The sequence below is a fragment of the Pipistrellus hanaki genome (assembly GCF_964339955.1).
Source record: "Pipistrellus hanaki genome assembly, chromosome: 16".
Taxonomy (NCBI): domain Eukaryota; kingdom Metazoa; phylum Chordata; class Mammalia; order Chiroptera; family Vespertilionidae; genus Pipistrellus; species Pipistrellus hanaki.
In genome coordinates, this window is record NC_140518.1 from 8,428,247 (window position 1) to 8,452,430 (window position 24,184).

The 24,184-nt window shown below is 62.5% G+C and overlaps 1 protein-coding gene across 9 annotated transcripts in view; it reads left to right on the forward strand.

Annotated features, from left to right (window-relative positions):
* The window catches only part of SRCIN1 (SRC kinase signaling inhibitor 1), a 65,999-nt gene that overhangs the window by 36,277 nt on the left and 5,538 nt on the right, over window positions 1–24,184 (forward strand). For 3 of the 9 annotated variants that reach the window (XM_084862389.1, XM_084862391.1, XM_084862390.1), the window contains 15 exons: window positions 2,158–2,353; window positions 2,897–3,095; window positions 3,476–3,569; window positions 4,077–4,942; window positions 6,543–6,635; window positions 6,881–6,924; window positions 7,206–7,396; window positions 8,432–8,607; window positions 13,466–13,596; window positions 13,764–13,911; window positions 14,193–14,439; window positions 14,897–15,131; window positions 16,614–16,768; window positions 17,055–17,207; window positions 22,510–22,656. In XM_084862389.1, coding sequence (XP_084718515.1) covers window positions 2,158–2,353; window positions 2,897–3,095; window positions 3,476–3,569; window positions 4,077–4,942; window positions 6,543–6,635; window positions 6,881–6,924; window positions 7,206–7,396; window positions 8,432–8,607; window positions 13,466–13,596; window positions 13,764–13,911; window positions 14,193–14,439; window positions 14,897–15,131; window positions 16,614–16,768; window positions 17,055–17,207; window positions 22,510–22,656 — 3,075 coding nt within the window. Of the gene's footprint in view, window positions 1–2,157; window positions 2,354–2,896; window positions 3,096–3,475; window positions 3,570–4,076; window positions 4,943–6,542; window positions 6,636–6,880; window positions 6,925–7,205; window positions 7,397–8,431; window positions 8,608–13,465; window positions 13,597–13,763; window positions 13,912–14,192; window positions 14,440–14,896; window positions 15,132–16,613; window positions 16,769–17,054; window positions 17,208–18,216; window positions 18,340–21,087; window positions 22,472–22,509; window positions 22,657–24,184 lie in introns of those variants that run through there. The other 6 variants (XM_084862384.1, XM_084862385.1, XM_084862388.1 and 3 more) reach the window with 3 other exon arrangements.

The window sequence follows — 24,184 nt, forward strand, 5'->3', positions numbered from 1 at the left end:
TCGGGAAGTCCTTCTGGATGGCTCCCTTTTCGCTGCCCTGTCCCCACCCTGGGGATGGAGAGCAGTGCACACAGGCTTTCTCTCTTCTCCAGAGGGTTATCTGCAAGGGCGGTGAGCCTAGAAAGGTGCCCGCGGAGCCAGGATGGAGACAGGAACTGGGGGGGCAGGCCCCCCTGGGCAGGGTCTTGCCTTCTCAGGAGTCAGCTGTCTCTAGGATCCCCTTCATTCTAGCCCCTGTTCCATCTTCTTCCTGGCACCTCAGAGTGCCCCTCCCCAAACCACCCCTCTTTCTTCATCCCTGCCAACTGCTCATTCCGCCTGAACTCCGTCGCCCCTCATCCACCCACACCAGCCTGGCAACCACTGACCTTGCCGTTGCCTGGCAACCTCATGACCGCCAGACCAGACATGGCTCTCCACACTGCCTCAGGGCTGAGGTAAGAGAGAAGGGCACTGGCTGGCACTGGTGGTCAGCCCAGATTCGTCTCGGCACAGGCATCCCCGCCCCCCGCCCCCCACCTAGTTCCCACACTGCCCTCCTCCTCCTCCGCAGACCCACGCCCACCCACTGGTTAAGGCCTTGACTGTGAGGCCCCCTGAGGTCTCCAGATGTGTCCTCCCCATCCCCAGCCCTTGAGGCCTCGTGGGGGACAGCTGGGCACACTGCCTGTCAGAGGAAGATACTCTCTCGTGTCAAGAGGGCTAATCCACTTGGAACATTAAATTGAGTTAATATGAAGATGGAGATTAATTAGGGGTTGATCAGGATTTGGGGCAGAAGAGGGCTGGGGAGGAGAATAAATGGTCCCTTTTTAGAGGTACTTTTAGTGTTGTTGTTGTTTTTTTATTAATTATAAAAATGATTATTCTGATTGTGCAAACTTTGCCCAGCAGAAAATGTGTAAAGTAAAAAGAGACTGCGCCCTTCGGCAGCACATACACTCACACCGAATGAAGGGCGCCGAGGAGGTTAGCACGGCCCTGGCGGAGGGCGACTCGCAGACTTGTCAGAGGGGACGGTCTCAATGCCGATAGCCAGTGTTCATCGTTCTGAGTGATGTTTTGTTTAAAATTGGCAGTGGATTTTATGGAAACAGAATTGTGCAAAATGACTTTTTCCTGATAACACATGTATGGATAGTCCATATGTCTGTCGTGCAACCTAACATGGAATGATGTCGATCAGATTATCTTTCTCCCTCAAGTAAATGAGCTTCTGACAACGACCAGGCTTGAGGGGAGGGGCGGAGGCAGAGTGGCAGGAGCGGTGGCTGAGTGACAGCCCTGAAAGCAGGTTCTTTGGGTGCAACAGGAATTGGGGGGACTCCTTCCCCATGGACAGAGGGACCACACAGGCGCTCCCCTCAGCTGCCGCTGTGGACAAGAGGCTGCTCTGCTGGGCTCCAGGGAGGCGTCTGGGGAAGGCCGGCCGGTTGGCTGGGTGGCAGCATGTGCCTTGCAGGGAGGGGCTGAGGCCTAGCACTTATGCCATGTATGCGTGCGGATCACATAAGGCTTAGCATGCACACTGCATGTAATAGGCAGGTCATCTGTTTGAAACCGGGGTCCAACTGGCTTTGGGGGGTTTGGGATGGTTTTCCCAGTGACCCCGTGGACATTGTGCACAGCTGGGTGAGGGCCCATACCCCACCCCCCTGAGCTGGGGTCCTGGGATCCCTAGATCTTACTTTCTCCCTGGGCCCTGCCTCCTGCCCCAGCCCAACCCTCTAAGCCACAAAGGATAAATCCGCCGCTCACCAACCCGCCGCTTAATTAATGTCTGGAACTAATGCCCCAATTTGCTCAATGATGCTGCTGCTCACTCACCTCGGTGACAAATCTGTGTTGTTGTTGTTCTTTGGGAGCTTAAAATAGCAGGCGTGCCCACGGCTCCCGCTCAGAGGGTTTCTCTGTGGCTTCCCAGGGTGCTCGCGTCCTGGGCCCACTGCTTCCCCGAGGGGTGTCCCGGGAGGCCCAGGCCCCAGAGGCTGGGAACTCCCCTGCAGCCACACAGCCGAGCCTGGAATCCAGGAGGCCTTCCTGTGTGTGTCTGTCGCTGGCTGGGGGGGAGGAGGCGTTTGCCTGGGACCTGGGCGGGGGCAGCGGGCAGAGCGGAGGGCGCTTGCACCATCCCTCTCACCCGCCTTGTCCCTGCAGACCCGCAGCTCGCGCCACACTCAGGGAGCCCAGCCGGGGCTGGCAGACCAGGCGGCCAAGCTGTCCTACGCCTCCGCTGAGTCGCTGGAGACCATGTCGGAGGCCGAGCTGCCTCTGGGCTTCAGTAGGATGAACCGCTTCCGGCAGAGCCTGCCCCTCTCCCGATCTGCCAGCCAGAGCAAGCTGCGCTCACCAGGTACCGCCCGCCGTCCATCCTCCTCCGCCCGTGGCTCCTCCCTCTGCTCCGCTAGCCCTGCAGCCCTCTGCTCCCAGACCTGGACCATTCAGCTCTCTGCAGCCATCTTCCTAGAAGCCTCTGCCTCCCGCCCCATCCCTCCTCCCAGCGACCTCCTCCCCTCAGAGCCTCTCCCTCCTGGTTTCTCTTCCCGGCCTTCTTCCAGCTCTCTCCCCTCGCCTCTCCATCACCTCTCTCACCCCTCAGCACCCCTCCCCCCTTCTCCTTTAGCCCTTTCCCTCTCCCTCAGTTTCGGTCCCTCCTGCTCCCGCCCCCATTCCATTTCCTGGCCTAGGCTCCAGGCTGCTTGGGGCCGAGGAGGTGCCTGGGGAGGCCGCAGCATGCGGAGCGCCTGGGTGCACCTGCACCCCGGGGCGGGCGCGGGCGCGGGCCTCAGGCCCTGCCGCTGCGGGGCCAGCGGGGCCCCCGCAGGCCCCTCTGGCGCCCCCGGCGGGCGGCGCGGAGGCGGCGGCGGCGCGGACGCTGACGGCGCCTCCCCCGCAGGGGTGCTATTCCTGCAGTTCGGGGAGGAGACGCGGCGCGTGCACATCACGCACGAGGTCAGCAGCCTGGACACGCTGCACGCGCTCATCGCGCACATGTTCCCGCAGAAGCTCACCATGGGCATGCTCAAGTCGCCCAACACCGCCATCCTCATCAAGGACGAGGCCCGCAACGTCTTCTATGAGCTGGAGGACGTCCGGTGGGCGAGGCCCCGGGAGCGAGGGGGGGGATGGGTGGACTGCCCGGGACTTATGGGACTTCTCCTCGGTGGCGGGTGTGACTGGGAAGGCCACGCCTTAGCCCCCTGCTGACCTCACCCAGAGCCAGCCCTTCCTCTCTGCGCCCCACCCCCTGCTCGGCCTCAGCCATCTCAGCCCCACTCCTCCCCTCTGAATCCTGTCCTGAGCTAACGGGGCCCTGGCTGTGAGCCCCCGGATGGAGGCTGCTGGGTGGCAGAAGAGCCACTGAGCAAGGGGTTAGGAAGGGGTCGGGGCTCCCGGGCCCTCTCCCTGGAGTAGCTGCCCCTCCTGCGCACAGGGCTGGGGGGTGGTGACTTCTGAACCTCCTCCCGCCCTGCAGGGACATCCAGGACCGCAGTATTATCAAGATCTACAGGAAGGAGCCGCTCTATGCCGCCTTCCCTGGCTCACACCTCACCAACGGGGACCTCCGGGTATGGATGGGGTTGCCCAGGGCATGGGGGGGGGGGAGGCTGGGCAGATGGGGCCCAGGAGCACCATCCCTTGACATCAGGGACCAGGGCCCGCTTTGGAGAAAGGAACACAGAGACTGAGGCAGAGGGGGCCTCCATTGATTGCGGGGCCATGGAGGAGTCCCTCCTTTCCCCTATGAGTGCCCCCCCCCCCAGCAAATCCGGCCAGGATTTCTCCATCAGGCCCCCCGCTATTCTAGAGGACTCTTCCAGGAACTGCTCCATCCCGTTGGGCTTCCCCCCTCCTGCCCTCCCATGGGGCTGCGGGTGGTCCCTCGGGTGCCCCTTCTTCCCCCATCTGGGTGCCCCGGAGAGGGAGAGGCCCCAGGGGCAGCAGGATGGAGGGAAGGCAGAGGGCAGAAGGGGCTTCCTAAGTGTCAGAGGGAGAGGGGGGGGGATACCGGTTCCTCCAGCAGGGACCCCCGGTGTGACCAGCCCCGTGGGGCTCCCCATCTCTCCCCCGCACAGAGGGAGATGGTGTACGCGTCCAGGGAGTCGTCCCCCACGCGGCGCCTCAACAACCTGTCGCCCGTGCCGCACCTGGCGTCCGGCTCGCCGCCCGGGCTGCCGTCGGGGCTGCCGTCGGGGCTGCCCTCGGGCTCGCCGTCGCGCTCCCGGCTCTCGTACGCCGCCGCCGGGGGGCGCCCGCCCTCGTACGCGGGCTCCCCGGTGCACCACGCGGCCGAGCGGCTGGGCGGCGGCCCCGGCGCGCAGGGCGTGAGCCCCAGCCCCAGCGCCATCCTGGAGCGGCGCGACGTGAAGCCGGACGAGGACCTGGCGGGCAAGGCGGGCGGCGTGATGCTGGTGAAGGGCGAGGGCCTCTACGCCGACCCCTACGGGCTGCTGCACGAGGGCCGCCTGAGCCTGGCCGCGGCCGCCGGGGACCCGTTCGCCTACCCGGGCGCCGGCGGGCTGTACAAGCGCGGCTCGGTGCGCTCGCTCAGCACCTACTCGGCCGCCGCGCTGCAGTCCGACCTGGAGGACTCGCTGTTCAAGGCGGCGGGCGGCGCCGGGCCGCTCTACGGCGACGCCTACGGCTTCCGCCTGCCGCCCTCGTCCCCCCAGAAGCTGAGCGACGTGGCCGCGCCCCCCGGGGGCCCCCCGCCGCCGCACAGCCCCTACTCGGGGCCCCCCAGCCGCGGCTCGCCGGTCCGCCAGTCCTTCCGCAAGGACTCGGGCTCCTCCTCCGTCTTCGCCGAGAGCCCCGGGGGCAAGGCCCGCAGCGCCGGGGCCGCCGCCGCCGGGGTGCCCCCTCCCGAGCTCTTCCCCGGCCCCGGGGAGCGCCCGCTCGTGGGGTTCGGGCCGCCCGCGCCGGCGAAGGACACAGAGACCAGGTAAGGGGAGCTGGCGAGGCCTCAGGCCGGGGGTGGGGTGGGGTAGGGAGGGTATGGGGGGTGGAGAGGGCACTGCAGCCTGTGGAGGGGTGTGCTCCGGACTCGGGAGTCCTTTTAGACCTGGGGTGGTCTAGGGGTGTCGCCAGAGTCTATGGAAGCGGCAGGGCCTTCTGCCTACAAGGACTCAGGGTGGACACAGGGCCCTGTCTAAGGACTCTGGAGACCCGGGTTTGCATTCGTCCCCTGCGCCGGTTTTCAGAGCCTTTCCGGCCCAAACAGGAGCAGCAGCTGAGAGCTGTCCAGCACGGGGCCTGCTGAAGTCCACCGGGAGGGGTGCCGGGAAGGAACGGGGATGGGGAGGAGGTGCATTCCGTTAGGCGGCCTCCCTCCGATGGGGGGACTCCCGCTCAGCATGCAGCTCCTTCTTGCTAAGGATGCAGGGCTGGAGGAGGTGACCAGGGCACGGGCCTGCCCCCCGCGGCTCCCAGGCAGTGCTGCTGGGAGGCGAGAGTGGTTTGCATTCACACAGCTCGTCTGTGGCCTGTGTGCCAGGCAGTGCACCGGACACTGTCAATGCCAAGTTGGGCAAACCCGGTTCTGTCCTGTTTAGTGGGGGAGACCCATTAAAAAAAAAATGCGTGCATTGCCCCAGCTGGTTTGGCCCTGTGGATAGAGTGTTGGCCTGTGGGCTGAAAAGTCCTAGGTTCAATTCCGGCCAAGGGCATATGCGGGTTTCGGGCTTAATCCCCAGTAGGGGGTGTGCAGAAGGCAGCCAGTCAATGATTCTCTCTCATTATTGATGTTTCAATCTCTCTCTCCCTCTCCCTTGCTCTCTGAGGTCAATAAAAATATATTTTTAAAAAATTAAAAAAAAACCCGCATGTACTAAAAAAAAAAAAGCACATTTAAAAGCACCAACAAAACTATAAATAATCAAAAGGAGAAGTATTTTATTAGAAAGCTCAAATATCTTTATTTTTATTTTTAAAATATATTTCATTGATTTTTTTACAGAGAGGAAGGGAGATAGTTAGAAACATCAATGAGAGAGAAACATGGGTCAGCTGCCTCCTGCACACTCCCTACTGGGGATGTGCCTGCAACCAAGGTACATGCCCTTGACCAGAATCAAACCTGGGACCTTTCAGTCCGCAGGCTGATGCTCTATCCACTGAGCCAAACTGGTTAGGGCTCAAATATCTTTAAATAAAAAATATTATCTTGAAAAACAAATGGGTTTACTTCTCGTGGGAGGGTGTACATCAGTTCCTCAAGGCTGCTGGGGGCTCTGGGACGGCGTTGGAGAGGAGCACATACCAGGCAAGGGGAAGACACGTGGAGGCACTGAGAGGCAGGGTGGGGCATTAGGGAGCCCCTGGTGAGAGATGAGACTGCAGAGGGAGGGGGTCCCTGTCCGATGGGGACAGGTTTATCAGTGTTATATGGGAAGGGGGGCTTGGTCCTCCGGTGTGGGGCCTTTGAATTGTCTGTGTGCTGGTGGCTGGAAGGAACAGTATTTCCTCTAATGATTAACCTCAGTCACGGTCAGAGGGACCCTATGCCTGCACGAGGGTTTGCTCAAAGCCACCGTCCTCCTCAGGGAGCGCATGGAGGCCATGGAGAAGCAGATCGCCAGCCTCACGGGCCTGGTGCAGAGCGCCCTGCTCCGAGGCTCGGAGCCCGAGACCCCCAGGTGAGGCCCCTCCCGGCACCAGGCGGGGCCCGCGGTTGGGGCGAGAGGGAGGGAACCGTGGGCAGCAGGGGCCCGGGGCTCAGCTGTGCCCATGTCTCCCCGTGTGTCTCTGGGTGTGAGTCCCTTCCTCTCCGGGGCTCCACCCTGAGGTCAGGGGACTGGAGAGCATGTTCAGGTCTCACCCACCGTTGACTGTGTGGGGCCGGCCTGGACCCTCTGATGGCCGTCTTTTCCCTGTGCCACAGCGAGAAGATCGAAGGCTCCAATGGAGCAGCCACGCCCTCAGCACGTGAGTGACCCTTCCCTCCTCCCCTTGAACTATCCGAGCTTCACATTACCAATCTGTAAGCAATACTATATCGTCGGGCTTGAAAGGAAAATGAGAAGCCCAAGAAGTCTGCCCTGACTCCCCACAGGAGGGCTGACTACCATCTGGGGCAGGGAGCTGGAGCCACGTGCCTCCGTCGCTACTGCGTGTGTGTGTGTGTGTGTGTGTGTGTGTGTGTGTGACCTTGCCTCAGCCCCTCCGAGCTCACGGTTTGTTCTTCCGGCCTCACGGCCCCTCTGCAGCCTGCGGCGGGTCAGGCAGCCGGAGCAGCGGGGCCACCCCAGTGTCCGGCCCTCCCCCACCCTCCGCCAGCAGCACCCCTGCGGGGCAGCCCCCCGCCATCAGCCGTTTGCAGATGCAGCTGCACCTGCGCGGCCTCCAGAGCAGCACCAGCGACCTGCGGGGCCAGCTCCAGCAGCTGCGGAAGCTCCAGGTACCGCCCCCTCCCGGGCCCTGCCCGTCAGAACCCACCCACTGGTCCCCAAACTTTTCCCCGGAGGTCCGGCCCTATCCCCTACTTTCTCTATGGAGTTCCTGCCGATCACTGGGCCCCTCTCTGACCGCTTCTCCCCTTCCCCTTGCCCCTCGATGAATCTCTGTGCCCTGACCAAGCCCCATCCCTCAGCTGTGTCCCCGTCTCTGAGCCCATCCTCCCCATCCCTGAATTATTACCACCCTCCTGGAACTCTCCTCCAGCCCATGGAGCCTAATACTCAAGGATGCCCCAGGCCCCCTTTCCCTCCCCCACCCTGCCCCGCCTGGCAGATGGCCCCCCAGCCAGGAGCCTGGCATCACTGTGCCAGGTCCTCCAGAGGCCCCAGAGCCCGTCAGGTGAGGCTAATGAGCAGAGACAGGCTGGAGGGGGGCAGAGGGTTGCCATCTGGGCATCAGATAAGATCTCGCCCACCCCCACCATTGCCCCAGCTAGGCCTTAGAGAACTGGGTTCGAGGGTTAAGTTAGCCGACCCGTTCCAGCCACGGAAACGCTATCAAACCCCAGTGCTCGAGTCCAATCGAAGCCACAGCCATGGTCGGCAGGGCCCTACCTAGGGCCGCTCCTTGTTCCCCAAATGCCCCCGTTCTCCTTGCCTCTGTCTCTACCCAGCACAGTAACCTTGTCCTCCGCCCCCCACCATCCCACCGCTTCGTCGCTGCTCACGTTCACGGTCATGCAGCCGCACCTCTGCTTGGGCCACTCAGCACCCCTCTCCCCACGGCCCCCCATGCCTCTCTCCTCCCGCCTCTGTTCCCCAGAACTTAGCCCTCGGCTTCTGCCCCGCACCCCCCACCATCCCAGCCTTTCGCTGCTGCTCACGGCCGCAGCCGAGCAGCCGCCTATGCTGCGGAGCCCGCCCGCCCGCCCGGCCTGGGGCTGTCCTCTGCCTGCCTCGTCCCGGCCCTCTTCCCTGATGCGTGCCGCCCTCCATCCCCTCCCGCCCCGGTCCATCGGTCCATCTGCCCCCGACAGCTGCAGAACCTCGAGTCGCTGCGCGCGCTGCTGAAGGGCACGGAGGCGGAGCTGAGCATGCGCGTCTCCGAGGCGGCGCGGCGGCACGAGGACCCGCTGCAGCGACAGCGCACCCTGGTGGAGGAGGAGCGGCTGCGCTACCTCAACGACGAGGAGCTCATCACCCAGCAGCTGAAGTGAGGCTGGTGGAGGCCGGGAGGGAGGGCTGGGGGGAGGCTGGCTGGCTGGCCCGGGCAGGAGCGCAACCGATCACAGATGACGTTGGTCTGTTCCGAAGTCTGCTCTCCTTCTCCTGCGTGGCCTGATTTCTCTGTGACCCACAAACCTTTGGCCATCTGGCGCAATTCCCAAGTTCTTCTTTTTTCTGGCTTCTTGCCTGCTTTTGCTATGGTCTTTCTTCCTAATGGTCCACAGTCTGCATACCCCGTGGCCCGCAGCCTAGCTTCCACGTGGCCAGCTGCCTGATTCCGCTCCGCCGTCTGTCTGCTTTCATCCTGGCCGTGACGTGTGCACTTGACCCCCCGGTAGAGGATCCAGGTGGAGGAGCAGGTGTTGCTAGCTTGGTCAGCTTGGTGCTGACCGGCTCCAGTGGCCAGCATCCCAACTCCCTAATCTCGGAGGCCAGGAATAGCCAAGGGAAAACCCTCCTCCCCTCCCAGCACAGCTCTGGCTTTTCCAGAAGGAATGAGGGATAGAGAACACCCCACCCCCAAGTGCTTAGATGTGGAAGAGTTAACAGGAGACAGTCTTTGAACCAAATTTAGCAAATGGCTGTCTGGCCAAGATTCGATTGTCTGGCACCGGTGAAGGGAGAAGCTACCTTTCACTGTCGGTCCGCTGTGCGAGCGCCCCGCCCCACCCCACCCCGCCTTCCCGCGTCAGCGTCAGAGGCCTGCTCTGGCCGCCATGATGGCACAGGGCACAGGGGGACCCGAGGTCCTGCCCCAGCACCGAGAGGCTGTGTGGCCGGGGCAGTTCCCGCCCTTCTTGTGCTGTGGCTTCCTCATCGGTGCCAGGTAGTAAGGCTTTTGCAGTTCTTTCCAGAGGGGGCGTGGGTTCAACTGGACAGCGACCCAGGGAGCTGGGAGACGCTGCTCAGAGGAGGCCAGGGTCCTCACCGAGTCGTATTTGATCGCGCCTTTTGCAAGGGGCTCCTGGGAAGTCCCCGGCTCCTCAGCCTTGGGCCCACCCAGCCTCGTGGCACCTGTGCAAAGACCCCCACGCCCTCGAGGCTGAGATGCAATAAGGGGCCGCCCCACTCGGAAACCAGCTGGCTGCGGCCACCCATCGCTCCGGTGTGAGAGCTTGGGGACCGCTCAGGTGCCACCTCCATATAGATGGGGCAGCTGCCCAACCCAGAGAGTCCTGTGACCTGACTTTCCTGTTCTCTCTTGCCCCTGTTCACTCACCCCATAGGGGCCGGGTTGGAATTTTAAAAAAACACCCAGACTTTATTGAGACATTAAAGGGAAATCAAAGGAAGTAACAAAGCACAGAGGCAGGAGAAGTGAAAGGAATGATGTAAGCCTTTGTCACATGAGTGTCTGGTCCTCAGCTTCCCGGGGGCCTCGTCTCTCCACACACAGAACCCCCTCCTCCCGCCTCCCGTTAGCTAGCTCACTTGCGAGAGCTTGGGGGAAGATAGATTGCTTCTGGCAGGCTTCTCCGCCCACTGTGAAGGGGGTTCCTGCCTTTGTGGGGTGGTGCCTGGCTGAGCTGCACACCAGGCCTGCAGGGGCTCCGGCTTGGCCAGGAGGGCCCTCCCTGCCCGGCTCCCGGAGCCTCCCCAGGCACGAGGGGGCCAGGCACCTCCTCACCCTGGTGCAGGTGCTCCCGCTTGGCTTCCCTCTGCCCCTTCCTGCCCTGGCCTCTTGCAGGAAGGGAAGGCCAGTACAGTGTGGGAGTGAGATGCCGTGGAACCCAGTGGCTGAAGTCAGACATGAGCAGGTCCTGCTTCACCACAAAATAGCTGTAGGATAAGTTGCGTAATGTCCGGGAGCCTCTTTTTAATCCTATAATGGTTCAAAAGTAATAGACGTGTCTTTCTTCCTCCTGGAACAGTATTGGGTGGGTTAGTGGGATGGCCCTCCTTCACGTAGGCATCCCGGGACCTGGGCTGATGGAGGTTTCGCCATCTTCCATATGTGCCTTCTAAAATCACCCACAGGGTCATTGTCTTTCTGCCAGCGTGAAGGGAACTGGGCACGGGGGAGCTTCCGTGGGGGGTTCTGTGGGCCAGGCCTGGAGACAGCGCGAGCCCCTGTCACTCACATGCCTCTGGCTAAGCCTCCGTCTGTGGCCACCTCCGACTGCCAGGGAGGCTGGGAAATGTAGTCTGGTGTCTGCGCTGTTTGCCTCTGTGTAGATTGGACATAACAATGGGTCCCACTCACAGGGTTTGTTGTGAGAATTAAATAAGGCAGCAATTTCCAACCCGTGTGCTGCAAGAATTTTTAAAGCACGCAATACCTGACCATTTAATCAGGGGCCCGGACTTACATTTGGTCTGTTTTGTTGTGTTGTTAATCCTCACCTGGGGATATTTTCCCCATTGATTTTTAGAGAGAGTGGAAGGGGAAGAGAGAGGGAGGGAAGTACTGATGTGAGAGACACACATTGATTGGTTGCCTCCCGCACATCCCTTGACCGGGAATCGAACTCGAGACTCTTCAGTGCAAGAGCTGACTTCTTTTCCCTTAGATTGTCAAATAAAAAAAATGACAATAGCCAACACAAAAACAGCCTTCCCGAGCGAATGGATCAAAATTATATCTATTTTTTTTGTCAGATTGGCAAAATAACGTATTGGTTGGTGTGCCACAGCATTTCAGTAATCGGCTTATATGTGCCGTGAGATGAAAAGGCTGAACCTCACTGCGATCAGGCCATGGAGGGAAGGGCGGAGCGTGCCCGGGCGTGTAAGAAGTGCTCAGACACGCTAGCGCGTCCCCGGCATGCTGAGTCACAGGAGCTCACCCTGGGCCCCGGCGCGGTCTGTCTGGTACCCACGCGTGGGATGAAGATGGCGAAGGCTGCTGATCAGATTTGCTGATGACAGGGCTTTGAGGGCGAGCAAATGTGCTGGGTGGTAGGACTGAGATTCCGAAGCTGTTTCCGCTTGGATAGTGGAGCTGACACCCCACAGATGGGATCTGGCAGGGACGCGTGTAAATTCCCGCATGTGGGTCAGGGATGTCAGCGACTCCAGCACAGAATTGAGGTGACCTACCCGGGCAGCAGTTCTTTCTTTCTTGTTCCCCCCTTTTTTTTTCCTTTAAGTTCTTTGTGCAGGTCCCACTGAGATCAACAGTTTTTTTCTTTCACTTAATTATTCAGTCCACAATTATTTATTAGAAAGCTGTTCTGCTCCAGGCACCCTGCCAGGTGCTGGGCCTCGGCTGCGGCGCTAGCAGGCATGGCTCTGCCTGCCTGACGCTGCACAGTCCAGCCGACAGGAGCCCCAGAGGCTGGGGGGGAGCGGGGCCAAGATGCAGACCCCTAATCTCAAGTGGAAGGAGTAGAGGACAGGTTCCCATTGAGACCTGAGAACAAGTGTATTAGTCACATGTGTTTGTGTATGTGCACACAGGTCTGTGGGAGTGTGTGTGTGTGTGTGTGTGTGTGTGTTCTAAGCAGAGGAAATGGCATTAAAAAAGCCCAGAGATCACTTCTCAGCCTTTTGGCTAAGATCAAGTGTAGTATCTGTTCTTATCAGTGTAATATCTGATACGTCCTCTATCCAAGGACAGTATATTAAATGGATTTTTGGAGCGGGGAGATGGAATAGGAGCTTGCTCTGTCCACTCCACGCATCGACCCGGTATTGCAGTGCCTCCGGTAACGGTACACACACACACACACACACACACACACACAGCTCAGAGAGGGCAGCACGTCCAAGGACTCAGAGAAATTCTGGATGGTTTTAAACAGAAGCAAGAGAGATAAAAATAGCCCTAGCTGGTTTGCCTCAGTGGATAGAGCATCAGCCTACAGGCTAAAGGGTCTCAGGTTCAATTCTGGTCAAGGGCACATGCCTGGGTTGTGGCTTGATCCCCATTGGGGGACGTGCAGGAGGCAGCCAGTCAATGATTCTCTCTCATCATTGATGTTTCTGTCTCTCTTTCCCTCTCCCTTCTTCTCTGAAATCAATAAAAATATATTTTTTAAAAAAAGAGAGATAGAGATAGAGATAGAGAGAGAGAGAGAGAGGAGAACAAGAGATGTGGCTGGAGAAAAAGAAGAGCAGTTCCCAGGGCCTGACCCCCATGCCACCCCTTTCCCGCTGCACTGGCTGATTTAATGGCTGCCTTGGCCCCAGGAGGAAGGAGCTTCACACCCCCATATTCTGGACGAGAGGCTGAGGGCTGGGGAGAGTATGTCCTGTCCAAGATCTCGCCGCGGGGGTGGGCAGAGCTAGGATTGGGTCTGTCTGACTCTGGAGCCAAATTTCCAACTGCTCCCCTCATGCCCTTCTCGACTGCCTGGGAGAGCTTGGCTTTCAGCCTCAGCTCGATGGGATCCACCTAAGGTCCCGCACAGGGGTGGCGGCCTGGTCTGATTTACATTTGAGAAAGAAGGGGGGTTTGAAACGGCACAGGCTCAGCATCAGCCCTTGAAAAGCAAAAGCACTTTTGTCCTCAAAGGAAGAGGCTGAGCGCCTGGATCATTTGAGAAAAGGTAGGTGGACACGGCAGAGCCACCTCCCTCGCAGGAAGAGAGACCCCTCGGGGCACGGGCGGCTGCCTCTGGCTCTGAAAGGCTGCCAGGCTCTCCTCGGCTTCCTCGGCAGCCAGCGTGAGGACGGGAGGGCACGGTGTAGGGAGGGAGAGTGGAGCTGGTGTGGCTAACACCAGGACTTCGCAAGGAGGTGCCGGGCCCTGAGATCTGGCATTTCCGACTTCCCTGGGGCACGTGGCCTGGGGGATGGCTTTTCATTTGGATCTGCCTGCCGGCCGGGTTGCTTCCCAGCTGCCCGTTTCAGGGGGGCCGGGCTGGGGCCAGAGGGGCTGAGAGGGTCTCTCCGTGGCGCAGTGACCTGGAGAAGGCGGTGGAGAAGATCCAGAGGGATGTCTCCCACAACCACCGGCTGGTGCCCGGGCCCGAGCTGGAGGAGAAGGCGCTGGTGCTGAAGCAGCTCGGGGAGACGCTGACCGAGCTCAAGGGTGAGCCTGGGGGCCGGGGGGTGCGGCACCTGGTCCAGGTGGGCGTCCCTGCTGCCCCCCACCCGCCCCTCCCCTCCGTCTAAGCACTGCCCTTTCCTGCCCGCCCCCCCTCCCCCCCGTCGTCCTCTGAGCTGCTCCTGCTCAGCGCACCCCTCCCGTGCCCCCAGCTCACTTCCCAGGCCTGCAGAGCAAGATGCGGGTCGTGCTGCGTGTGGAGGTGGAGGCCGTGAAGTTCCTGAAGGAGGAGCCCCAGCGCCTGGACGGGCTGCTCAAGCGCTGCCGCGGGGTCACGGACACGCTGGCCCAGATCCGAAGGTCATCCCACCCCTGGCCTCTGACCTCTGACCTCCCACGGGGGCACACACTAACCCCTTGTCCGGACTCCCCTTTTAAAGGCCATTTAAACTGGGGCTGTACCCCAGCTCTGACTTGTCAGAGGCTTGTCTGGCTGCAGGCACTCCTCCCCAGGCCCTCGCCTCAGTCCTGCAAGACCCCAGAGCCCTCCCTACACCCCACCTCCCTCAGGCCAGGCTTCCCTTCCCCGGCCCCCCCCCCCCAGCTGGTCTCACAGCTGCTTCTACCTTCTCCGACCCCAGGCAAGTGGACGAGGGTGTGTGGCCGCCCCCCAACAACCTCCTGAGTCAGTCCCCTAAGAAGGTGACGGCCGAGACCGACTTCAACAAGAGCCTGGACTTTGAGATGCCACCCCCCAGCCCCCCGCTGAACCTCCACGAGCTGAGCGGACCCGCGGAGGGAGCCCCTCCCGCCCCCAAGGGGGGCAACCCCACCAAAGGCCTGGATGCTCTGGGCAAGAGGAGCGTGGACAAGGCTGTGTCTGTCGAGGTACGGGGCCCGGGAGAGGGGTCCGCCAGGCTCACACGCTCTTCCCACCGTCCTGGGTCGGCATGGGTAATCTTTCCTGGGGAAGGAGGAGGCCTGAGAAGCATACTGAGGATGACATTCAGCCTGCTAGTCGGGAAAACATATCCTAAAGCCACCATCACTAAAGCAGTGTGGCATTAGCACAAGCATAGACTATGCGATCAGTGAAAGGAAAGAGAATGTCCCAAAACAGGTCTAAGTATATCGAGAGAGTAGTCTATAAAGAAGGTAGCGTTCTAGACTCTTGGGGAAAGACTGTAATTTTCAAGGGGACGTTCTCGGGTCTCCGGGGGGCTGGGCCAAGTGGGCGGCTTCCTTTACCATCCCTCGCATGTGTGCCTGGGGGAAGGGGCTGAGCCCCAGAGGCCCAGGAGCGGGGCAGCCGCTGTAGCCCTGACTCCTGCCCCCTCCTCTTAAGGCTGCGGAGCGGGACTGGGAGGAGAAGCGGGCGGCCCTCACCCAGTACAGCGCCAAGGACATCAACCGGCTGCTGGAGGAGACACAGGCAGAGCTGCTGAAGGCCATCCCCGACCTGGACTGTGCGAGCAAGGCGCACCCGGGCCCCACCCCGACCCCTGACCACAAGCCCGCCAAGGCCCCCCACGGCCAGAAGGCAGGCCCCCGCACGGAACCCAGTGGGAGGAGGGGCTCAGGTACGAGGGGAGATGGGGTGGGTGGGGAGCCCAGAGAAGGGAAGCCCCATTGTCAGAAGCCCTCAGGCTGATGGGGGCAGCTCGGGGGAGTGAGAATGCTTGTGATCGGGCTGTCGGAGAAGGGGGTGCTGGGACGTCGGCAGCCTGACCCTCAGCTGCTGAAGGAGGCGCAGAGTCTGGGCTGGAGCGGGACCCATCCAGGGCTTCCCTGTTGCCATGACAGCTGCTGAGAGGACCAGGCAGGGAGGAGGAGCAAACCCAGGCAGCGAGCCCTCTCTTGGTACCTCTGACCCAACACGTGCCCGGAGCCAGGCTGTGCCGGCATAGGGTACATCACCGATCGGTACAGACACGGTTCCTGTGCTCCCAGCCCCGACCCCAGCCTGGGAGCTCACTGGGGAGACACAAATCCGAACCAGAAAGGACAGCCATCATTCATTCATTCCTGCCACACACGTATTTGCCAAGCACCTACTGTGCGCTAGGTGCAGGGAATAAGGAATAAGACACTGCTTGCTTTTCAGGAGCTTAACATTTCGTGGGGGACTGACACTCACACGTATGTTTATCAAGCACTTACTACGTGACAAGAACCGCCCCAAACGCTTCCTACATATTAATTCTTACAATTTTGTGACGACCCCAGTGGTAATTCCACCCTTTAGCCGAGGGCACTCAGCTCAGGGTGGTCCTGCCCTCTGTCCCGGGCGGGTGTGTAACGCAGAGGTGGGATGTGGTGCTGAGTGTGTGGTGGGGGTGAGCTCTGGTGCTGAGCTGTCCCCGAGGATCCCTGGGGGGGGGGGGGCGGGCAGGAAGGGCTCCCCATGGGAGGGCTCTCCCCGTTGGGGTCTTAAGAACAAGGAGGTGCTTCCCTGGCCAGGGAGCGCGGGCACCCTGGGGAGAGGACACGACGTGTGCCCACGCCTGGAGGGTCCGGCGGGTCCAGGCAGGGGCGTGGCAAGCTGAGGCTGAGCGATGGGCAGGTGCAGAGGGTGCTGGGATAGGAGGGCGGATGAGGATTTGGGGAATGGGAGCCACGGAGGATCAAAGGAATGCCAGGTGTGAGTGGCTTTCTGCACGTTGCCCTGGAAACCGTCCCCACCACGAGGGAAATTAGGGGGCAGCCCGGCGGGCAGGGCCAGGCTGCGGGCGGGTGTGAAAGGGGTGAAGCACAACAGCATTTCTCCAACGCGAATGCGCACCTGCCATCCCCTGAGGACCTGCCCCCCTCTGGCTCCTGACCCGGCGGCTCTGGGCGGGGCCTGAGCCTCTGCATTTCCAACGAGCTCCCAGGTGCTCTGCTGCTGCTGCTGCTGCTGGTCCATGCACCCCACGCGGAGTCTGGAGGGATGAGGGGTGATGGGGCCAGGGGCCGGGTTGCAGGGGGGAGGTGAGAGAGGAGGAGGAGGAGGAAGTGAGGTCGCTCCCCTGGGAGCCAGGGCTGGCCTGGGCCCCCTGACCGCCGCCCCTTGGCTGCCGCAGACGAGCTGACGGTGCCCCGGTATCGCACGGAGAAGCCCTCCAAGTCGCCCCCGCCGCCCCCTCCCCGCCGGAGCTTCCCCTCCTCCCACGGCCTGACCACCACGCGCACCGGGGAGGTGGTGGTCACCAGCAAGAAGGACTCCACTTTCATCAAGGTACCACCCCCTGGGCCGGGGCTGCGGGGCTGAGCTGGGGGCGGGGGTGCCTGACGGACCTCCAGAGCCGCTCCGGGCGGTCCCCCCTCTCAGAGGAAGTTGGGGGGGAGAAGAAGCCGGCCAACAGGGACCCCACGTCTGGCGTGGGCTCCCCCAGGGGCAGGGGCCCCCTGGGAGGACCAGGAGGAGCCAGGGCGGGTGGGAGATGGTAGAGCCCGGGAGCCTGGCAGGGGAGCGGGCACGGGAGGCGGGCGGGGCCTGGTCCTGACAGGGCGGGGCCTTGCAGAAGGCGGAGTCCGAGGAGCTGGAGGTGCAGAAGCCCCAGGTGAAGCTGCGCCGGACGGTGTCCGAGGTGGCCCGCCCCGCCTCCACCCCGCCCATCATGGCCTCCGCCATCAAGGACGAGGACGACGAGGACCGCATCATCGCGGAGCTGGAGGTGCGTCAGGGCCGGCCCGGGGGAGGGGCTGCCCCGGGACGGGGGCGGACTCTCGGGCTTCCCGCTGGGTGCCGGCCTCTTCGGGACCCCAAGAAGTTGTCTCAGTTTTTCTCCCCATTGTAAAGTGTGTGTGTGTGTGGGCGGGGGGGGGGGGGGGTATCTAAAGTCTCTCCTTGCAGGTTTGGGTTTTTAAAAATTATTTTTATTTTTTAAACATATTTTTATTGATTTTTTGCAGAGAGGAAGAGAGAGGGATAGAGAGTTAGAAACATCGATGGGAGAGAATCATCAATCAGCTGCCTCTTGCACACCCCCTACTGGAGATGTGCCCGCAACCGATGTACATGCCCTTGACCGGAATCCAACCTGGGACCTTTCGATCCCCAGGCTGATGCTCTATCCATTGAGCCAAACCGGTTTTGGCTAAAAATTATTTTTATATGTTTTTATTGATTTCAGAGAGAGGAAGGGAGAGGGAGAGAGATGGAAACATCAATGATGAGAGAGAATCATGGATCAGCTGCCTCCTGCACGCCCTCTACTGGGGATGAGCCCCAAACCTGGGCTTGTGCCCTGACCAGGAATCGAACTGTGACCTCCTGGTTCGTGGGTTAATGCTCAACCACTGAGCCACACCGGCCGGGCGAGGTTTTTGATTTCAGTCTTTGGGAACCACCCCCAACTGTCCTGAGACCGCCCCCCCGTGCTCTGAGACCCCCACCCTTGAATGCTCTCCGAACATTTAATGCCCTTAGGCCCACGTCACTCAGACCCCGTGCTCCCAGCCCCCTCCCTGAGTGGCTGGAGGCCCTGGGCCCCCAGGGCTTCTGCAGGCGAGACACATGGGAGGGCAGAGTGGCCAGTGACTGTTGTGGGGGGCCAAGGAGTGGAGCTGGGATCCCTGGCCCAGCCCAGGCCCCCCTTCCCGAGGTGCCTGAGCCATAGGCCAGCACCCCACTGTCCTCCCTGCGCGCCTCCTCCAAACCTTCCCCCACTTTCTGCTCCCCAGGTGTTTGAGAGAAGCTCAGTGGCTTCCCTCCCCCCCACGCCCTGCCGCCAGCCGATCCCTACCTTGCTGCCCCCCCAGGACTCAGGGCCCCCCGGGGGCTCAGCCCCAGGCCCCACATGGAAGGTAACAGGCCGCCCCCACCTCTCACGGCGCTCCTTCTGCCTGGGCCTCCACAGCTTCCTCTCTGCACCTGTCACGCTCACCTGCTAAGATGTCAGTCACACCCCCGTCCCCACCACTGCCCCAGCCTCCCCCTCCTGGACTTCCCGCTCCCCCCTCTCCCCTCCGAGGACGGTGCACAGCCCTTCCTTCCATCCCTGGACTCCAGCAGCCCGGCAGCCAGAGGCCCCTGGGCCTGCCGCTTCCTGCAGGCTCCATTCGGGGCGGCCCTGGTGGTCTGGGCATTTTGTCCCAATCCGCGGCCTGAGTGAGGTCTGGCCGCAGTCTGGGTTTTGTCTCGGTCCAAGATGGGAGTCTGGGCCTTGTTCACTAGATGACTTTAAGTTAAGATTCTTTCAAAAAATCGGGACTTTTAAAAAATATATATTTTATTGATTTTTTTTACAGAGAGGAAGAGAGAGGCATAGAGAGTTAGAAACATCCATGAGAGAGAAACATCCATCAGCTGCCTCTTGCACACCCCCTACTGGGGATGTGCCCGCAACCAAGGCACATGCCCTTGACCGGAATCGAACCTGGGACCCTTCAGTCCGCAGACCAACGCTCTATCCACTGAGCCAAACCGGTTTCGGCCGGCGGGACTTTTTTAAAATGCCGTGGGACGTGGGACAGATTGTTAAAAATCGGGACTGTCCCGCCAAAAGCGGGACGTCTGGTCACCTTACTTTAAGTCCAACTCAGAACCTGACAAGTCTCCGCCACACCCCCGCCCCTGCCGCCTCCTGTCCCCCTCCTGTCCCCCTCCCCTGCAGCCTCCTGTCCCCCTCCTGCTGCCTGTGCCCGGCGGGGTTTCATTTCCCCACAGAGGTCTGGTACCTGGCGCGGTTCGAGGCCCGCTCAGGCCCGTGGCCCCATCTTGCCCTCTTGGTCAGGGAGCTTGGAATGGAAGGCACCCACCCCCTTCTTCCTTGACTGCTGCTCCGTATCTTCCGCATTCGGGACGTCCTTCTTTCTCTCTCACTCCGGTCCTCGCTGCTATCCCGCTGCACTCACTCCCTTCTCACTCTCTCTCGGGAACCTGGGGGTGGACTGGCTGTCTGCACCCTGGGGACTGCGCCTCGGGAGGGCGACCCGGAGGGTGGACGGGGCATCTCCCTCTGCTCGGTCACTCTGGGGCCGAAGGGCCTCCGCGCTGGGCGGGCAGCCTCCCATCCAGTCGCACAGGCTCGCCCGCCTCGCTGGCTCCCGGGGCCCACAGTGGGCTCCATGCTGGCCACCGCTGATTCTGGCCTGGCTCGAGGCCTGGTGGTGCTTCGTCTCCCTGGCCAAGGGAGCAGACAGGCACCAGATGGGTGGACAGTGCTGTCTGTGGGTACAGGATGGACACAGAGTGTCCGAGGAGCCGTCTGGGGATGAGGGCTGCCCCCAGAGGGCTGTGCCCTCGGCACCCCCCTGCCCCTTGCTGGCTCGGGGCCAATCCGGGAGGGGCCCAGTGGGCAAAGCCCCTCCCCGGGCCTTTGGGGCCCGCTCACCCTCTGCATCCCGAGGCACCATCGGGCAGTGGAACCGGGCAGGCATGGGTCACCCTCTCTGCCTTCCCAGTCTGCACCCCCATCTTCAGGTAAGCAGGTGGCAGGGCTGGTGGGAGGGAGGCTGGTAACCCTGCTGCCCCACCCCCAAATGTTCCCTGTGGCTCCTTTGAGTGGAAAGAGCACTGGACTTGGAGCCAGACTACCTGGGTTCAAGTCCTGGTGCTGCCACTATGAGTGAAGTCACATGACCCTTGAGTGAGTCACATGACCCTCCCCTCCTTGGTTTCTACTTTGTGTGAAGCAGATGAGAGCCAGGTGGTGGGTTACGTTGGGGATTAAAGGGGAAGGCGGACGTGTGACAGACCCTGGCATGAAGCTGGCGCTCAGGATTAGACCAGGGCTCACTCAGTTTGGGGGGGGGGTCTCTGTGGCCCCTCCAAAGCCACAGCGAGGGGTGCTCACACCGAAACAGGGGCTCTAGCTTTGCCCGAGCCCGTGTGTGTGCAGCAGAGGGACTTGGTCCAGCCGAGCTCCCCCTCCCCCCTCGTGGCGGGGAAACCCTTGGAGGAAGTTCAGAAAGTTGGGGGTGGAGGGACCGGGAGTCTCTGGCCTATAATTGGGGGGGAGGGGGTGTTAGATGATGGTGAGTCCAGCCCCTTTCTTCCCTAGAGGGGGAAACTGAGGCAGGGGAGGGGCCTGAGTTAGCCAGCAATTAGAGGATGAGAGCCCGATCCTCTGAGGCCAGAGGCCGACAACCGGCTGCTGGTCTCTGTCCTCCAGTTCGATCCGGCAGAGAGCTGGTGCTGATCAGCCCTCGCAGGGTGCCAGGCCCTGCGCGGGGCCATGCCCACCTGAGCTCACTGGCTCTCTGCCCGCCCCGCTCAGTGCTGTGTGGTGGCACAGGCGGGCAAACCCCGGGGAGTGCCTGGGAGAGCTGCTCCTCCCAGGCCTCATGGACACGGAGGAGTCAGCTTGTGTCTGAGCGCCTGGGTAACCTGGCATCTGCCAGGAGGCGGGGGACGGGAGCTGCGTTGCGAAGAGGCCTGATTTCCTGTCCCAGCGTTGCCTCTAATTGCTGGCTGACTCAGGCCCCTCCCTGCCTCAGTTTCCCCCTCTGTGGGAGAAAGGGGCTGGGCTCACCCATCGTCGAACCCCCGTCTCGGCTCCGGTGGCTTGGTGTGCAGGGACCATGTTCTCCCTCCTCTCTCTTCTCCCCCAGGCGGCCCCGGGCGCCCGGGCCCTGCGCATCCCCCGGATCATCCTGACGGAGTGTGCCCCCGCCCCCCCCTCCGCACCGGAGGCCAGGCTCGGGGAACCCGGTCCCAGAGCGACCCCCATCCCGAGGCCCCGGACCCTGGTCGGCAGTGGGAGGGCCCCGCCGGAGGTGGTGGCCAAGGCTTCCGGGCCCAGCAGCGGCCCGAGGCCCGAGAAGGCAGGGGCCGCTCTGAGGAGGCAGGGGCCGGGGGGCCACCGTGCGGAAGAGGGAGCAGCCAGGGCCCCCTGTTCTCGGGGACCAGCCCCAGATGGGACTCAGGAGCCCTCCTCTGCCGAGACGCCCCCAGAGGAGACCCCCAAGGACTCCGCACACGACGCCCAGCCTGGCAGCGGGACGTGTGAGGGCCAGCCCGGTGCCGGCAGCCGCTGCCCGGGGCGGGGCGCCGCCACCCGGCGGAGGGACAGCCTGGAAGAGACGCTGCGGGAGCTGGAAGCCACGCTGAGCCGGATGGGCACGGCCCCCGCCGAGAGGCCCCCCGGCAGCCGCCCTCCCCCGCCCCCCAGGCCCAAGGTGGCTGCCTCCTCCCCTGTCCTCCTCTCCCGCCTCCGTGCTCCGGCCTCTCCGTCTTCAGAGCTGGAGGGAGTTGGGGGCTGCAGGAGCACCCACACGGCCCCCTCCTCCCGCTGGCCTTCTCTCCGCTCCTGCCACGCTCCTGGCTGGGCCCGAGGAGGCTGGGAAGCTGGCCTCCCCAGGGACCAGCCCATCGGGGCCTGGCAGGGACCAGGGCCTCTCCTCTGCTCTGTATCTGTGAACCCACAAATAAAGCGTTCGCCCTCTGTCCCCTCCTCCCCCCTCCCCCCCTCCTGTGTGACTCTTTCTGTCTCTGTCGTTCTCTGCGCCTCTGGACGCCCAGAGCCCTCCTGGGCAGGCCTGGGGCCTCGAGGGGCTCAAGGGGGCTGGACTGGCCCATCTCTGGGGAGACTGCACCCCCATCCCCCCATTGGGAGGAGATGTGGGCCTGGGGCTGCCATTATAAAGATGGTCCCCCCACCCCCCCATCTCCGGCCTGCTCTCCTGGGCTCAGGACGGGGCCCTTGCTGGGAGTGGGGTGTGACTAGGAGCTCTCATGTTAGAAGCGGCTCCCCCAGGGCGTGCGAGCTGCCTCTGGGCTATCCAAGGAAACCACCAAAGAGATCTCACTGGGGAGCAGAGTGGTTAGGGACCTAGCGGGTACCCTGTCACCTCTCCTCAGGGCGGCCTTAGACCTGGTCTCGGAGAGTGGCCCTGAGTCCCGGGCAGGGCGTGGAGCCAGGAGGCTCTCCTGGGCCCATCGAAGAGGTCTAGACCCCGCCCAGTGCCTGGGGCTCCTGTTTCCACACACACCACCCCCGTGCCCCCAACCTGAGCCTGCTCCTCTCCCCGCAGAGCGGCGGAGGCAGCGTGCCGCCCATGAAGGTGGTGACTCCAGGGGCCTCTAGGCTGAAGGCGGCCCAGGGCCAGGCCGGCAGCCCCGACAAGAGCAAGCATGGCAAGCAGAGGGCCGAGTACATGCGGATCCAGGCCCAGCAGCAGGTAAGGTGGGCACCGCGGGAACAGGACCTTGGCCCCGGCCAGTCCCGCCCCCGCCCCGGCCCCCGCCGTGCTGTGTGCGGCCACCTCCTGCCACTGTCCCTGTGGTCACCTTCCCACCCGATGCCCAGCAGCCCCTGGAGCCATCCCCGCTCTCCTCTGGGTCTGGGTGACACGTTGGGGTTGCAACCAGGCCCCTCCCTGGCTCCGGCCCTCACGCAGGGCCAGAGAGAGCCCTCTCCCCAGCTGCTTCCTGTCCCACCAGCCCCAGGGATGGGGTCCTTCGAAGACCTGGCCCGCCCTGGGGTGGGGGAGGGGGACTTAGATGCCCCTTAATCTCCTGCCACTCCCCTCTTCCCCACTGCCTTCTCTCCACTCTCAGACCTGCCTGCTCTGTGGGACCCCCCCCCCCCCAAATCTCATGTCAGCCTCCCTCTTAGCTCCTGGGCCGCCGCCCAGCTGAGGGAGAAACCAGCTTGTACTTGCAGCTCAGTCTGGTGCTTGGGTTTCAGTGTGTCCTGTGGGCATCGGATTGGGGGGCGGCGGGGAGAGACTTCACCCCAGAAGGGAAGGAGTTGGCTCGCAGGCGTGGGGGGTAGAGCTGACCTCACTGTGTAGAGTGCACCTCTGCCCTGTGGTGCCGGTGGCTGGCCCAGAGGTGCAGGGTGGAAAGCCGAACACCTAGGAGGTGTGTGCCGGGCCAGGCGTCTGCCATTGGGTGAGAGGCCAGTAGGGCCCGTGTTTGGTTCCGGGACTGTTTCTCAGCAGGTCCTGGATGCCAGGCCTGTTCTGGGTGCTGGGGCTGCGAAATGTCCAGATGCTGTGACATACAGAAGGTTCTAGACTCAGGGGCCGGAGGTTAGAAATGTGTGGGTCCAGCCGCCTCCTTTACAGCTGAGGGGACAGCTCCCGGACGGAAAGGGACTCACAGGGCTGCAGAGCCAGGTGGATGAGAGCCAGGACTGGCACCCAGGAACCCTGGAGTCGGGACCTGGGGGTTCTGAGAGATGGTACAGAGGTGCCTGGTGCTACAGAGAAACCAGAGACACGATCGAGAAAAAGCCCTTGGAGGCTGTGCTCAGGACCCAGGGGTGGCACGGCGGCCAGGTCCCCAGGGGTGCAGGGACCCGGTCTGGGTGCCCCTGTGAGCCTGTGGACACCCCTCCTCGCCGAGGGCTGGGAACTGACACCCACAGCATCCCTCCGCTGGCTCGGATGAACGAACTGCAATGAAGGGACCCCCCAGGGGGGCGGAGGGGAAGCACAGGGATGTTGAGGGACCCAGGGACTAGTGAGAGCAGAAAGCTGGACCTCCCTGGGTGTGGGGGGGGGCACATAGCAAGGAAGAAGGGCTTGTGGGCGGCGGGTAGGTGGCACCGGGGATGGTAGGAGGCAGTGCCAGCAGGGCTGCTGTGTCAGGATGACCTGCACCTGCACGGAGAGTGGAGGGACAGGTCAGCGTGCGGGGGCACAGAGGGGCTGCCAGCCCGTGTCCCACAGGAGGAGGAGGGGGCAGGGCTCGGCCTAACGG